The sequence below is a fragment of the Borostomias antarcticus genome (assembly GCF_949987555.1).
Source record: "Borostomias antarcticus genome assembly, chromosome: 15".
NCBI lineage: Eukaryota > Metazoa > Chordata > Actinopteri > Stomiiformes > Stomiidae > Borostomias > Borostomias antarcticus.
The window spans coordinates 14752721-14765896 of NC_140248.1; the positions used below are offsets into that span (position 1 = coordinate 14752721).

The 13176-nt window shown below is 49.5% G+C and overlaps 1 protein-coding gene across 2 annotated transcripts in view; it reads right to left on the minus strand.

Annotated features, from left to right (window-relative positions):
- Positions 1-1202: 1202 nt before the first annotated feature.
- The window catches only part of sptbn2 (spectrin, beta, non-erythrocytic 2), a 46887-nt gene continuing 34913 nt past the window's right edge, over positions 1203-13176 (minus strand). Inside the window, exons 24-39 of one of the 2 annotated variants that reach the window (XM_084449727.1) lie at positions 12835-12924; positions 12192-12482; positions 11032-11162; positions 10290-10494; positions 9692-10066; positions 9018-9262; positions 8693-8831; positions 8476-8560; positions 7947-8143; positions 7509-7633; positions 6043-6118; positions 5179-5253; positions 3775-3959; positions 3200-3373; positions 2741-2783; positions 1203-2616 (exon numbers count right to left, since the gene is read on the minus strand). In XM_084449727.1, the coding sequence (XP_084305853.1) occupies positions 2398-2616; positions 2741-2783; positions 3200-3373; positions 3775-3959; positions 5179-5253; positions 6043-6118; positions 7509-7633; positions 7947-8143; positions 8476-8560; positions 8693-8831; positions 9018-9262; positions 9692-10066; positions 10290-10494; positions 11032-11162; positions 12192-12482; positions 12835-12924 (2655 nt within the window). In that variant the 3' untranslated portion in view covers positions 1203-2397. The remainder of the gene's footprint in view (positions 2617-2740; positions 2784-3199; positions 3374-3774; positions 3960-5178; positions 5254-6042; positions 6119-7508; positions 7634-7946; positions 8144-8475; positions 8561-8692; positions 8832-9017; positions 9263-9691; positions 10067-10289; positions 10495-11031; positions 11163-12191; positions 12483-12834; positions 12925-13176) is intronic. The other variant, XM_084449728.1, reaches the window with a different exon arrangement.

Sequence of the window (13176 nt, forward strand, 5' to 3'; positions counted from 1 at the left end):
GCTTGAGTTTTTGAAGAAGAGTGGCCGTCTTAAGCTGTTTGTTTTTTAAAAGCTTAGACGCTGCCCTTTTAGTATTTTGTCACAGTGAGTACTGATAGATCCAAGCTCCACTGCCGAACAGTTTCTTCCTTGAACCTGCTGGGCAGAAGCCTGGCTCAGTACGTTAGCTTGAACCCAAGAGCTCTCAGACTCAAAGTAGGACTGAGACCTTTGCAGTGAAACCAGTCTTCTCTGAGTGTGTTCTCTGAACCGAACATCCACCAGAGATGTTAACATTACTGGGAAAGAGAGAGCCACAGGCAAATACCACTGCAACGTTAGCGATATGTCTCTGCCTGCTGCCACTAATGAACACATATCAGGCGGCAAACTTATCTGCTACAGGAATTCAACTTTGTATGCACTTTAATTCACTTTTAAAGGTATGCAAATTATTTCTCTGTTTGTGGTATAATGTCTTACTGGGGCATTAGTACGCCACCCGCCCCGGCATGGATTTCATGGTATATCATGCCATGCTAGACGATGCTTACATGGGATCTCGAGCATCTAGAGAACATCAAGTAGATGAGACCTGGAGATGATGACACATACAAGTATAATCCTACATGAGGTCATGCCACATATGGAGGAGCACACAGCTCCCTTTAAAAACACACTTTTCTCTCTCTCTGTCACCATCAAACGAGGAGAGCTCTCCATGGTTACTGCTCGTCCAATCCAAGTTCAGTCTGTGATCATCTAGCTTAGAAACCGTGTCTGTGGGCCTTCATCTGCACGGTACCAGGGTAGAGTCCAAACATTAAGTCAATGCCAAGGGGCACATGTTTGACATTCTTCTCAGATTCGTACCATGAATGATAAAAACTTGCTTGTAGTTGGTTAAGCACTGATCAAATTAGCCAGTGACGGAAGGGTTAAAAAGGTTTGGTACTCTTCTATTCATTTTCCAGAGGATGACATAACAGTCTTTCTTTCCCAGAATCCCACCTGCCTCCTCATCACTCCTTCCCCACGTGTAATGAGACCGTCACCGCACTCCTCTGCCCTGTTAGATCCCCCTCCCTGGCAAGGCTCACGCTGGTATATCTGTCTGCCACAGGCTTCTACAGTCTGGGTCCTCTAGTCTTCATATGCCAGCACACACAGCTAGACGGCGAGACCTGGAGAAGGTGTTTAAAGAGTGAAACTGATGTCTGAAATCATCTAAGAGGAACGTTTAATCAGCTAGCAAAGTCATCTGCATATTCAAACCCCAAAAAACAAACAAGAACCTTTATGTGAAGCCATCCAATAACCTCCGCTTGTGTCTGTGTATTTGTGTCTAGAGCAGTGTCACCTGACTGGCCTTTGATCAAGGGTAACAGAAACGTGCAAAACCCACAGCACCACAACTCACACCCTCACTAGAAAACAAACCCCCTCTGCTCCATAAACAATACAACTCAAAATCAATGCAGAAGAAATCCCCCAGAAGAAGAATAAAATCTAACACAAGGAAGATTCAAAATATAATTAAAAATAAAACCACTTTAAATATAATTTTCCAACTGATGAATCTTGTGATCACTTACTGCACACTGCTAAAATTAACTGAGTTTTTTTCTCCAAAAACACCTCTTAATAGTCCTTTCTAGAAAAAAAGAATACAATACAAACAGAAACCAAAGACCAACGTGGTCTCATACTGTAGGTTCAACCAAATTTTTGTTTTACTCTGCAACATGACTGAAGTGTTCTACTGACATACTATTTTAAATAATTTTTCTCAAACCTGCAACAGCAAAAAGATAAATAAAAATAACAGCAATAATATTGGTAAGGTTAATAACATCAATAGCAAAACAAAAAATAAACTGATGTGGTCCTTGCTAAGGGGAGAGACGCAGAGAGAAAGAGAGAGAGAGAGAGAGAGAGAGAGGACAGAAACAGTAAAAGAGGGAACCTGGCATAGTACCCTGCACCATGGTTTCTCTTTTGGTTGCTAGTACAACACAGCATTGGAGTAGAATACCTATCTCAAGACAGGTTGAGACTTCTAATTCAAACCGAAATAGAATTAAGAGTGGGTGGGATGTGATTGGCTCTACCTTTTGCTTCTCCCAGAAAGCCCTTGGTATCTATTAGTGACTCTGACCAGTCAAGCTGTAGACAGAGATGCACATACAATAGAATGATACTACTCGTGAGAGATGGAGAGGGCTCCAGATAGTTAAAGGGAATGACAAATTAAAAGTGAGAGAGAGAGAGAGCTGTGTGAGCCATATAGTTGTTGACAGACTCCATAGGACCAGGGCTGAGAGCGATGCATTTATGCAACAAGAGTGCTTTATTTCTGCCTGTTTTCAGTTTGTCTGTGTTTTTGTTGAAGTGGTGTTTTTATCCCTCCCAAATGTTTCATTTCTTCTTGCCAAAGAAGCTGAACCTCTTCTCCCGGTCCTTCTCCTTGCCCTCCTTGTTTCGCATGGTGACCCCCCCGCCCTCGGCCGCGCTGGGGGAGATGGGGGGCATGGTCATGGCTCGGCTCAGGGCCCGGGGCCCACAGGGGGACTGGTCTCCCGAGCCCCCGGCTGGGATTGTGGTCTGGATGGAGCGAATCCAGGAGCTCATCTCCGCCTGACACGCACACAAGAGACACACAAGATACACAAGCACGCACACACACAGACGAAAGGGTTAGCTTCTACTGCGACCGGCAGACCCGGATCCCAGCACCACAGGATCAGGATGTGACACTCACCTCATCTTTTGCTTGGAACAGATACTCCTTCCCATCTCCTAGTCTGCAGGGGCACAGAATTGAGACAAGATGAGTGTAAATACATGAATACTACCCTCCCACTCACCTCTACAGCAGTAGTTGAGATTCATGGTGATTTCAAATAACTCCACTGTGTGCTCTAAAGTCAATCTGCATTTCACCTTGATGAGGTTTAGCTTATCAATAACCCAATCCATCACACTTGCAGAAGTTCTCGGATGGACCATCCAATCACTCACTCACTCACTCACTCACTCACTCACTCACTCACTCACTCACTCACTCACTCACTCACTCACTCACTCACTCACTCACTCACTCACTCACTCACTCACTCACTCACTCCATGAATCCATCAATCCATCCATAGCACCCACCCCACCCACCCACCCACCAAACCATCCATCCAAACTGCCCAGTGAAGCCTCCCCTTCTTACCGGAGCTTAAAGACGTATTTCCTCTTCTTGTAGTCATGGGCGACCTCACACACGGCCTCCCCCAGGCTGATGGGCACCTCTCCGTGGTAGGGGATCCCGTTGCTGGCGCTCTTGTTGTCCTTGTAGAACCCGAGGCTTCCCTTCCGTAGGACGCAGTACACGTTCTGCCAGGATCTGAGGGAGGAGAAGCCAGGTCAAAAATGTTTTGTTACAGAAAAACGCAGGAATATTGTTACAGAAACACAGGAATTGATGCTAACAAAGAAAATGTTGATATTTATAGTTGCAGAGCCAAAATTACAACAGCTTTTGAAAACACTTTTTTGTTTGGTCAGACAAGGAGTGATATTAAATTGTGCAAAGGAATTAGACGTCAAAGCTGTGGTACATGGTAAATATCACGGCTATGAACCAATCAGATTGCTTGATTTGAGCTACCCATTGTATAAAGTCCTCTGATTGATCTTCCATGTTGTTGTTTTTTTTTTTTTTTTTATCCCAACCCTGTTTCCTTCTTTCTCCTGATGAGGCCCTCAGCCTCCCTCCCTCCCTCCTCCCATGGGGTCTGTACCTACCTGCTAGCTGCCTTCTTGCTGTGCGACTCCATCTCCTGCTTGCGGCAGAGCATGCCCTCCATGGTGTCCAGGCCCGACTCCGCCCCTCCTCCGCCCCTGCCGGGTAGCGTGGCCGACGGGTCGAGGCGGGAGGACGCCAGCCCACTGTCTCGACCCGGCCCGTTCACAGACTCGGTCTCTGAACCCTGGCATTCACAAGAGAAGACACACGCTAAGTCAGTCAAGAGGAATGGGTGCACAGAGACAGCTAGAGCACTGAGAGAAACTGTCTGTTGGTGACTTGGCGTGGATTTTCAGTTGAATTTTAAACTTTCAACATTCTAACAACAACTGTCATCTTTAGAATGTTGGGTGTTGGGAGTTGGTTGGCGTTGGTTGGGGCGGTGTGCAGACACCTTTACAGAACAAGACACAAGCTAGAAGCCACTATGACACAAAGGGTATCCAACAACACTGTCCTTGACTGTGTCATGGACTTGTCATTGACTGTCTCAGACAACAGCGAATGTTCATAGGCGTTATGATGGCATATACGAGATGAGTACTGGTGCATGGACAGAGGAGGACTACACACAGAAACAAACACACTGACACACTATACAAATATAGACCTGAGACATACAGCATTCAGGGCTCCTCAACACAAACACAACCGACAGACCAATCAAATACACAGCTGGCAGCCTAAAACGTGTATCTGAGTCGAACAGTCACACACACACACGCACGCACATATGCACACGCGCACACACACACACGCACACATGCGCGCACACACACACACAGCTTAGTCTGCTGACAGCAATGGGATGATGCGTTTCGACCGGATAGAATCCAGATATGGATCATGACAAGCCAGTTGGAAGCATTCTGTTGTTGTGAAATTCAGTTCGCGAGGAAATGAGCATTTCCTCACGTCAAAACCGTCTTCCTACCAATACCACATCTACCACCACCACATCACAAACCAAACTACCACACGCATTACATATCCAATACAAGAACCACATATCTTGGCAAAGCTACTGTTACAACTCGGGACAACACAATTGCTTCAACTTTCAAAGTAACACCACATTAACTAATCTCAGATCTCGCAAACACTCATGTCCTGGTCATTTTTGACACCCAGAGAGGCGTGAGAGCATTTCCATCCATGAGCAGAGCCACGTCATGAATCTGCCTGAGACCTGGACAGCGATGGAGCTTTGTCTCAAGACTCTGAAGTGCGCGTGTGCTCAAATCAAGCAATGGTGCGTCCATGACAGAGAGCGATGGCGCCCTCTGCTGGGCCAGGCTGGAGTACTGCGGCGGACCAGGAGCTGAGCGCAGGCCAGCCAGGCAGGGATGGGGGCAATGAGGAGGCCAGGCTGGGACTAGGGCTCAGTAACTTTAGGTACTCACGCGTTTCAGCTGCTTGGGCTTAGAGACACGCTTAGGCTCTGATTTCTGTCCCACTGACAACGATACTGATAACGACTGCAGGCAAAAATGCAACAAGAAATAGTTCAGAGAGTCCTTATGTGTGGACGTTGCTCGCCACTGCTAGTGTGAGTGAAACAGACCGTGACACAAACATGGATATAGGACAAAGGGACACACACTCATATCATAAACACACTCAGACAGAACAACTGGTGTGGCATTTACAGATCTGCCAGTACATTCTGCCACACATATAAACCTGAAAAGCTTTCTTTACAACATGTTTTAATACATTATGGACAAGACAACACGAGGAAGACGTTAAACATCTGTACCGAGATCTGAATATGTAAGAGGTAAGAATCCCTCAGAAAGATTATGATTGAATGTCGAGGATATTATAATGTAGATTATACTGTATGAGCTGTTGGTGATTGAATGTCGAGGATATTATAATGTAGATTATACTGTATGAGCTGTTGGTGATTGAATGTCGAGGATATTATAATGTAGATTATACTGTATGAGCTGTTGGTGATTGAATGTCGAGGATATTATAATGTAGATTATACTGTATGAGCTGTTGGTGATTGAATGTTGAGGATATTATAATGTAGATTATACTGTATGAGCTGTTGGTGATTGAATGTCGAGGATATTATAATGTAGATTATACTGTATGAGCTGTTGGTGATTGAATGTCGAGGATATTATAATGTAGATTATACTGTATGAGCTGTTGGTGATTGAATGTCGAGGATATTATAATGTAGATTATACTGTATGAGCTGTTGGTGACTGAATGTCGAGGATATTATAATGTTTGTTGACAGCGCCTCTCACCTGCGATGTGTCCTGGTCACTGTGGACTCCGTTCACGGATACAGACTGGTTCAGCGTGGTCTGGTCCAGACTGGTCCTGGGGGGAATGAGAGACCGGTCAGGGGGAATGAGAGACCGGTCAGCGGGAATGAGAGACCGGTCAGGGGGAATGAGAGACCGGTCAGGGGGAATGAGAGACCGGTCAGCGGGAATGAGAGACCGGTCAGGGGGAATGAGACCCCGGTCAGGGAGAATGAGAGACCGGTCAGGGAGAATGAGAGACCGGTCAGGGGGAATGAGAGACCGGTCAGCGGGAATGAGAGACCGGTCAGGGGGAATGAGAGACCGGTCAGCGGGAATGAGAGACCGGTCAGGGAGAATGAGAGACCGGTCAGGGGGAATGAGAGACCGGTCAGCGGGAATGAGAGACCGGTCAGCGGGAATGAGAGACCGGTCAGGGGGAATGAGAGACCGGTCAGGGGGAATGAGACCGGTCAGCGGGAATGAGAGACCGGTCAGCGGGAATGAGAGACCGGTCAGGGAGAATGAGAGACCGGTCAGGGGGAATGAGAGACCGGTCAGGGGGAATGACACTGGTCAGGGGGAATGAGAGACCGGTCAGCGGGAATGAGAGACCGGTCAGCGGGAATGAGAGACCGGTCAGGGGGAATGAGACCGGTCAGCGGGAATGAGAGACCGGTCAGCGGGAATGAGAGACCGGTCAGGGAGAATGAGAGACCGGTCAGGGGGAATGACACCGGTCAGGGGGAATGAGAGACCGGTCAGGGGGAATGAGAGACCGGTCAGGGGGAATGAGAGACCGGTCAGCGGGAATGAGAGAACGGTCAGGGGGAATGAGAGACCGGTCAGGGAGAATGAGAGACCGGTCAGGGGGAATGAGAGACCGGTCAGGGGGAATGAGACACCGGTCAGGGGGAATGAGAGACCGGTCAGGGAGAATGAGAGACCGGTCAGCGGGAATGAGAGACCGGTCAGGGGGAATGAGAGACCGGTCAGCGGGAATGAGAGACCGGTCAGGGGGAATGAGAGACCGGTCAGGGGGAATGAGACCGGTCAGGGGGAATGAGAGACCGGTCAGGGGGAATGAGAGACCGGTCAGCGGGAATGAGAGACCGGTCAGGGGGAATGAGAGACCGGTCAGGGGGAATGAGAGACCGGTCAGGGGGAATGAGAGACCGGTCAGCGGGAATGAGAGACCGGTCAGCGGGAATGAGAGACCGGTCAGCGGGAATGAGAGACCGGTCAGGGAGAATGAGAGACCGGTCAGGGGGAATGAGACCGGTCAGGGGGAATGAGAGACCGGTCAGGGGGAATGAGAGACCGGTCAGCGGGAATGAGAGACCGGTCAGCGGGAATGAGAGACCGGTCAGGCTCAGGACATCTAGACGATCACGCTGCACTCAGACTGTAATAAAGGTCCGTCTGTCTGTCCGTCTATGGAGGAGGGGTTCCCTTCCTAAACTCACCTGGCTCCAGACTCGTGTGCTTGGCTCTCGGCCTCAGACTGGGCCACCTCCGTGGGGGGCGGCGTGGGTGGCCTCCTGGCCCTCTCCTCCTCCTCTCTTATCCTCTGGAGCTCCTGCTCCTCCAGCTGAGAGGGAAGGAGGTGGTTATGTGGAATATATGATTTATTCTATCTACAGGAAACTATTGACATGCACATGATTGTAATTTATGCTGACACGCACTCTGGATGAACCGAACTGCGATAATATTTTTGATGCCTGCTATTATAGGATTACTTATTACTTACTTTTTGTTTATATGTCTATATGTGTTTTTATTGTGGGCTGTACAACAAGCCACATCCTTGAGGATATTAAAGTTTTCAAAGTCTAGCTGAGGCTGTCTGGTGACTAGGAAGGCGTTCCAACGCCCCCACACACACACGCCCCTCCCCTCACCGTGGTGAGTTTCTCCAGCAGGACGAAGCGCTCCTCCCAGCCGGCGGCCAGCTTCTCGAAGGCCTCGTGGCGTTTGATCAGGCTCTCCACCTCGTCCACGTTGGCGCCCAGGTCCGCCGCGCGCACCAGGGGCTCCTGGCCCGCCAGCCACGACTCGGCTATGTAAGCGTCCCGGCCGAACTGCAGCACCTCCAGCACTGACACGGACAGAGCACGTTGGGGAAAAGAATGATTGAGAATCAAAACATTTCAATGTTTATTTAAGCTGAAGTTGAAATGCTTATTTTAAACGCACAATACAGCAGCAAACAACGGACGCGTTTCAGCCCTCCGGCCGTCGCCAGCGTTTACCAGAAAGAGAGATGGAACATGAGACATTGCAAAAGGTGGCGACACAAAAAAATACTGACAATGTACTTACACACACAAACACCCCCCCCCTCCCCCGCCCTGCACTTACATGTGAACAAAGACATTAGCACAAACACAGACACCGCCGTGCGAGCGGAGGCGTGCTCGGAGCACATACCGATCTGAAGGTGGTCCATCTTGTCCTGCCACTTCTGGTTGATCTCGGCCCTCCTTCCCTGGAGCTGATCCAGTTTCTCCCGGACCTGTCGGACAGGTGACAACATCACATGGAAAGGCTCACAAAACCAGTATGATGCAGGTAGACGTGCGTTTGTGCGTGTATGTGTGTGTGTGTGTATGTGTGATTACTGTATGTACAGTGACAGTACTCATACCTCATCTGCTGCATAGTGGTTGTTGTTGATAAGAGTGTTGCCCATCTCGTTGCAGGCAGTGAAGCTGTCGGCCCGGGTCTCAATCTCAGACTTGATGTCCTGGTGGTTGGCTATGACCAGCCCCGCAGAGGACACGTCCCTAGGAGGAGGAGGACAGTGAGGGACAGAGAGGTTCAGTGGGGCACCAATCATTAACCTTCACTGAACCGAATCTAATGATAGATAAGATAAGATAAACTTTAATAAATTCCCGGGGGTGGGGTGGTGGGGGGGTTTGGGACAGATCCGGACAGGTCAGACTGCAGCTAAGCGGGCGTGGCTTTACCTGGGGCTGTCGTGGGTGTCGATCTGCAGGTTGACCCCGTCCATCCACAGCATGAGGTCGCGCACCATGTTGAAGAAGCGGAACTTCTCCACCGTGTCCAGCAGGAGGAGCCGGCGAGCCTGGCTGGCCCCCAGCAGGCCCTCCCAGGCCTCCGTCACAGAGCGCTCGCTCCGGTGGATCTCCTCTGCCTTCTCCCCAGCGTAGGCCTTCTGCAGCCGCGCCGCGTCGTCCTGCACCTGGTTCACCTGGGACACACACACACCCACACACGCGCGCACACACGCACACGCACGCGCACACGCGCACACACACACACACACACACACACACACACGTACTGTATCAGCCAACCAATCTGCTAAGGTGGGCGAGTCATTCTTGACGGTTGCTATTAGACTTTATAACTCATCTGCCTTCGCTGACATTGAACCGTTTGTGGACTAAGCTTGCATTTGCTTTTTAACATTCTGCCCTTTGCACATCAGTCCGAGCACTTGAACGTGTTTGAATATTTGTGTCTATGTAGGCTTACATGTTGTTGTTTGAGTTTTAATGTATTTGGCTGCTATGACGATTTAATTTCCCTTGGGGGATTAATAAAGTCGTCCGTCTGTCTGTGTCTGTCTGGTGTTTATCCCCATCAAACCCCCCACTCCCCATACTGGGCGCCCCACCTGTCCGCTGAGGGCCTGGATGTCGTGTTCGTAGGCGTTGTGCTGGCGGTGGAGGTGCTGCACGGTGTTGAGGTCGCGGCCCAGGTCGGAGGGCAGCGCCTCCCTCTTCTCGCGGACGCGCCCCAGCGCCTCACGGGCGTCTTGGTGGAAGCGGTGCAGCTCGTAGGAGGCGGCCAGCATCTGCGTGCGCGTGTCCATCAGCTCCAGCAGGTCGGCCCACGCCTCGTTCAGACCGTCCTTCCACTCGGCCACGCTGGCGTTCTCCGGGTGGCCCGACTCGATCAGGTCGTCCGCCTGCCCGTTGACGCCGTCCACGCGCTCCTGGCCGATGTTGCTGGTGTCGCGGGCGAACTCCCGGAACTTGTCCCTCAGCATCTGAGCACAAGACGAGCGGCATCAGGGTTCCCACTCTAAGTCAAATGTCAAATTCCCTGACTTTTCCCTGACTGTCAATGACTAAAAAGCTGAATTTCCATGACCTGTAATGAACGGAAAAACTGCTGACGAGCGGGAAGAGGATAAATGGGAGCTGAAAAAGTAACCATAACAACCACTCACGCAATACAGATAATAAGATGTCCAGTAAGCGCTCTCTCACCGTGACGTGTTCGTAGTCCTGGCCCAGCTCGTGGGAGCCGGCCACCACCTCCCTCTCTGCGATCCACTGCTCCAGGTCGTCCACCTCCCTCTTCAGCTGGGTCAGCCTCAGACGCTCCTGCAGACGTCCCCGACGCTCCTCTGCCAGGTCCTTCAGCCCCGCGTACAGCTTGTCCACCTGGGCTTGCCGTAGGGTGATCCGCTCGCTGGCCAGGAGGGAACAGAAGCAGAGTTTTGAGACCAGTCACAGTCATGTGATTTAAACTCATATTGTGATCTATAAAAAAATTGTTTTAGGCAACAAGTGCACAGTGTGGGGAGGGGGGGGGGGGGCATGTTGTCCCCCGCCCACGACGCATGTTCCTTTGTGGTAATTAAGTGGAAACGTGATATTTTCTTCATGAATATGAATATTCTGAAATGTTTTAAGTATTATTCATTGTATGTGTGTTAGTATTTAACTCCCAGAGCTGTAAACCCTGAGCACTTTCTTTCATATCCTTCTTTCAACTACTGAAGTATAATTTTTTATGTACAAAGCAAAATGTACTTGGCAATGGGGAAAATGTATTGTGCCGATCACTCCCAGATGGTGGGCTCTGGTACATGTGTGATGGACAAACAAACGCACACAGTAACGCACCAGAGTCGACCTAAATATTTAATCGGGGTGGGGGACAATTAGGAGGTCAGCTACTCATTGTTTACAGTAACAGCCCCAGTAACAGCAAATGACCCCTCACCTCTCCGGGTGCTCGCTGGTCACCATGAGACGGCTGCTGTTGGCCAGCTGGTGGATGGTCTGGGCGTAGTCCTCCAGGGCCTGCTCCAGGATCTGGTGCTTCTTCACCATCACCAGAGCACTCTGCTCGTCCTGCAGGACACACGCACACACACACACACACACGCACACGCACACGCACACGCACGCGCACGCACACGCACACGCACACACACACGCACACACACACGCACACACACGCACACACACACACACCACATGGAGTTAGCGTCGTCAAGCTAGCCTGGCTCCACCCCCTGAATCACACGCCCACTTTAATTTTCGGAATGCGATTCAGGGTCTGGAAAAGCTCTCGTCCAGAGTGGAATTCCAACCAGGCCAATCAGCGTCCTTTGATTGTGATGCCGGAATCAAAAGGCGCAACATGGTTGGTTAGGGGACGAACTAATCGCTTAGGATTCCTTCGGCAACGCCCATCTTATTTAGCTGTGTATTTAAGCCAAAAACTTAGCTCTCGTGGGTTGCGATCCCAGGACTCTATCACAATGACTGTTCCTAGAGTTCGGACTGAGATGGGCAAAAAGGCTTTTATGTACTCTGCCCCCTCAACATGGAACACTTTACAAAACATGCTTAAACCACCTCCAGGACAGAATCACTCTAAATGAATTCAAAAGTGCTGTAAAGGCTATAGAAACCCAATCTATTGGTAGTTGTAATTGTTAATTGATCGTCATATGAACTATTACTGATTTTGCGCTTTGAGCTAGTCTTGTTAACATTTGTTGTCATTGTTGTAGCGGTTGTTATTGTTGTATCGTAACCTTTATGTTTAGTTGTGTATCGTAACCTTTATGTCTTTTTTTCAAGAAACTGTGTTGCTGCCTCTCTTGGCCAGGATTCTCTTGTAAAAGAGATTTTAATCTCAATGCGTTTTTAACCTGGTTAAATAAAGGTATAATTAAAAAAAAAAAGAGAATTTTTGTCTCTGTGCTTCAATCAACGTGTGCTGCTCTGTCTGTTCTTATTTCAAATTCAGTCTGAGTGTCAGGCTAGAACCACTATGAAAATAAATGAATAAACCAACATGAATATTCCTAAATCTATGGTTATCCAGGTTTTAAATCAGTGTGTGTGTGCGTGTCTGTCTCCTAGCCTCACCTTGGCCTTCTCCTCTGACATCATGTGCAGCTCCTGCTCCCCCATCCAGGCTTCGGCCTCGGCCGCGTCGGCGTAGAACTGCTGGGCGCGGTTGGCCTCCACCAGGCGCACGTGGCGCTCGTCCGTCTCGGCGATGAGCTGCGCCCACAAGTCCCGGAGCTCGGCCAGGCGGCTCTCCAGGGCGGCCTGCCTCTCCCCGTCCACCTCCTCCTGGGCCGGGGCCAGGCTCCGCCGGTGGGCCTGGATGTCGTCGATGCGAGGCTGGTGGCCCTGGATCTCCTTCTGTAGGGTCTGGAGGAGGGTAAGTAAGTAAGCACATTTTATTTATATAGCACTTTTCACAGAGATGACCCACAAAGTGCTTCACACAGGTTAAATGTATACAAAGCATCAACAAAACAAAGGACAACAGTCATAGACATACAGTCAAATGAACTCAACAAACGCCTGTCTACACAGAAGCGTCTTTAGCTGCTTCTTAAAAATGTCCACAGAGGCCGCAGCTCCGGTCCTGAAGAAGAGTATTCCACAATCTAGGTGCCACAGACTCCAAGTCTCTGTCATCTTTGGTCTTAAGCCTGGTGCGAGGGACCACCCTTTCACCACCCTGCTGGCCTGTGTGTGTGTGTATGTGTGTGTGTACCTGGTTCTTCTTGATGAGCAGCTGCACGCTGGGCAGGTCCTTGCCGTGGTCGGTGGAGTTGGCCAGCGGCATCCTCTCCTTCACCCACAGCTGACAGGAGACCAATCAGAGACAGTTACACGTGTGGACCTCAGGACAAAACACTACACACAAACCAAAAATGGTTTGCCAACTACTTTCTCTTCGATTCAAGTCAATATTTATAGTTTTTTTTATACAGTAGCAGGTATTTATAGTTATTTATTTTACTTCACATATTTTGTTGTTGTATTATATATATTATGTATTTTAATTCAGATATATATTTTGGCTACTCGTGCACTTTGGCTTCAGCACTGGATT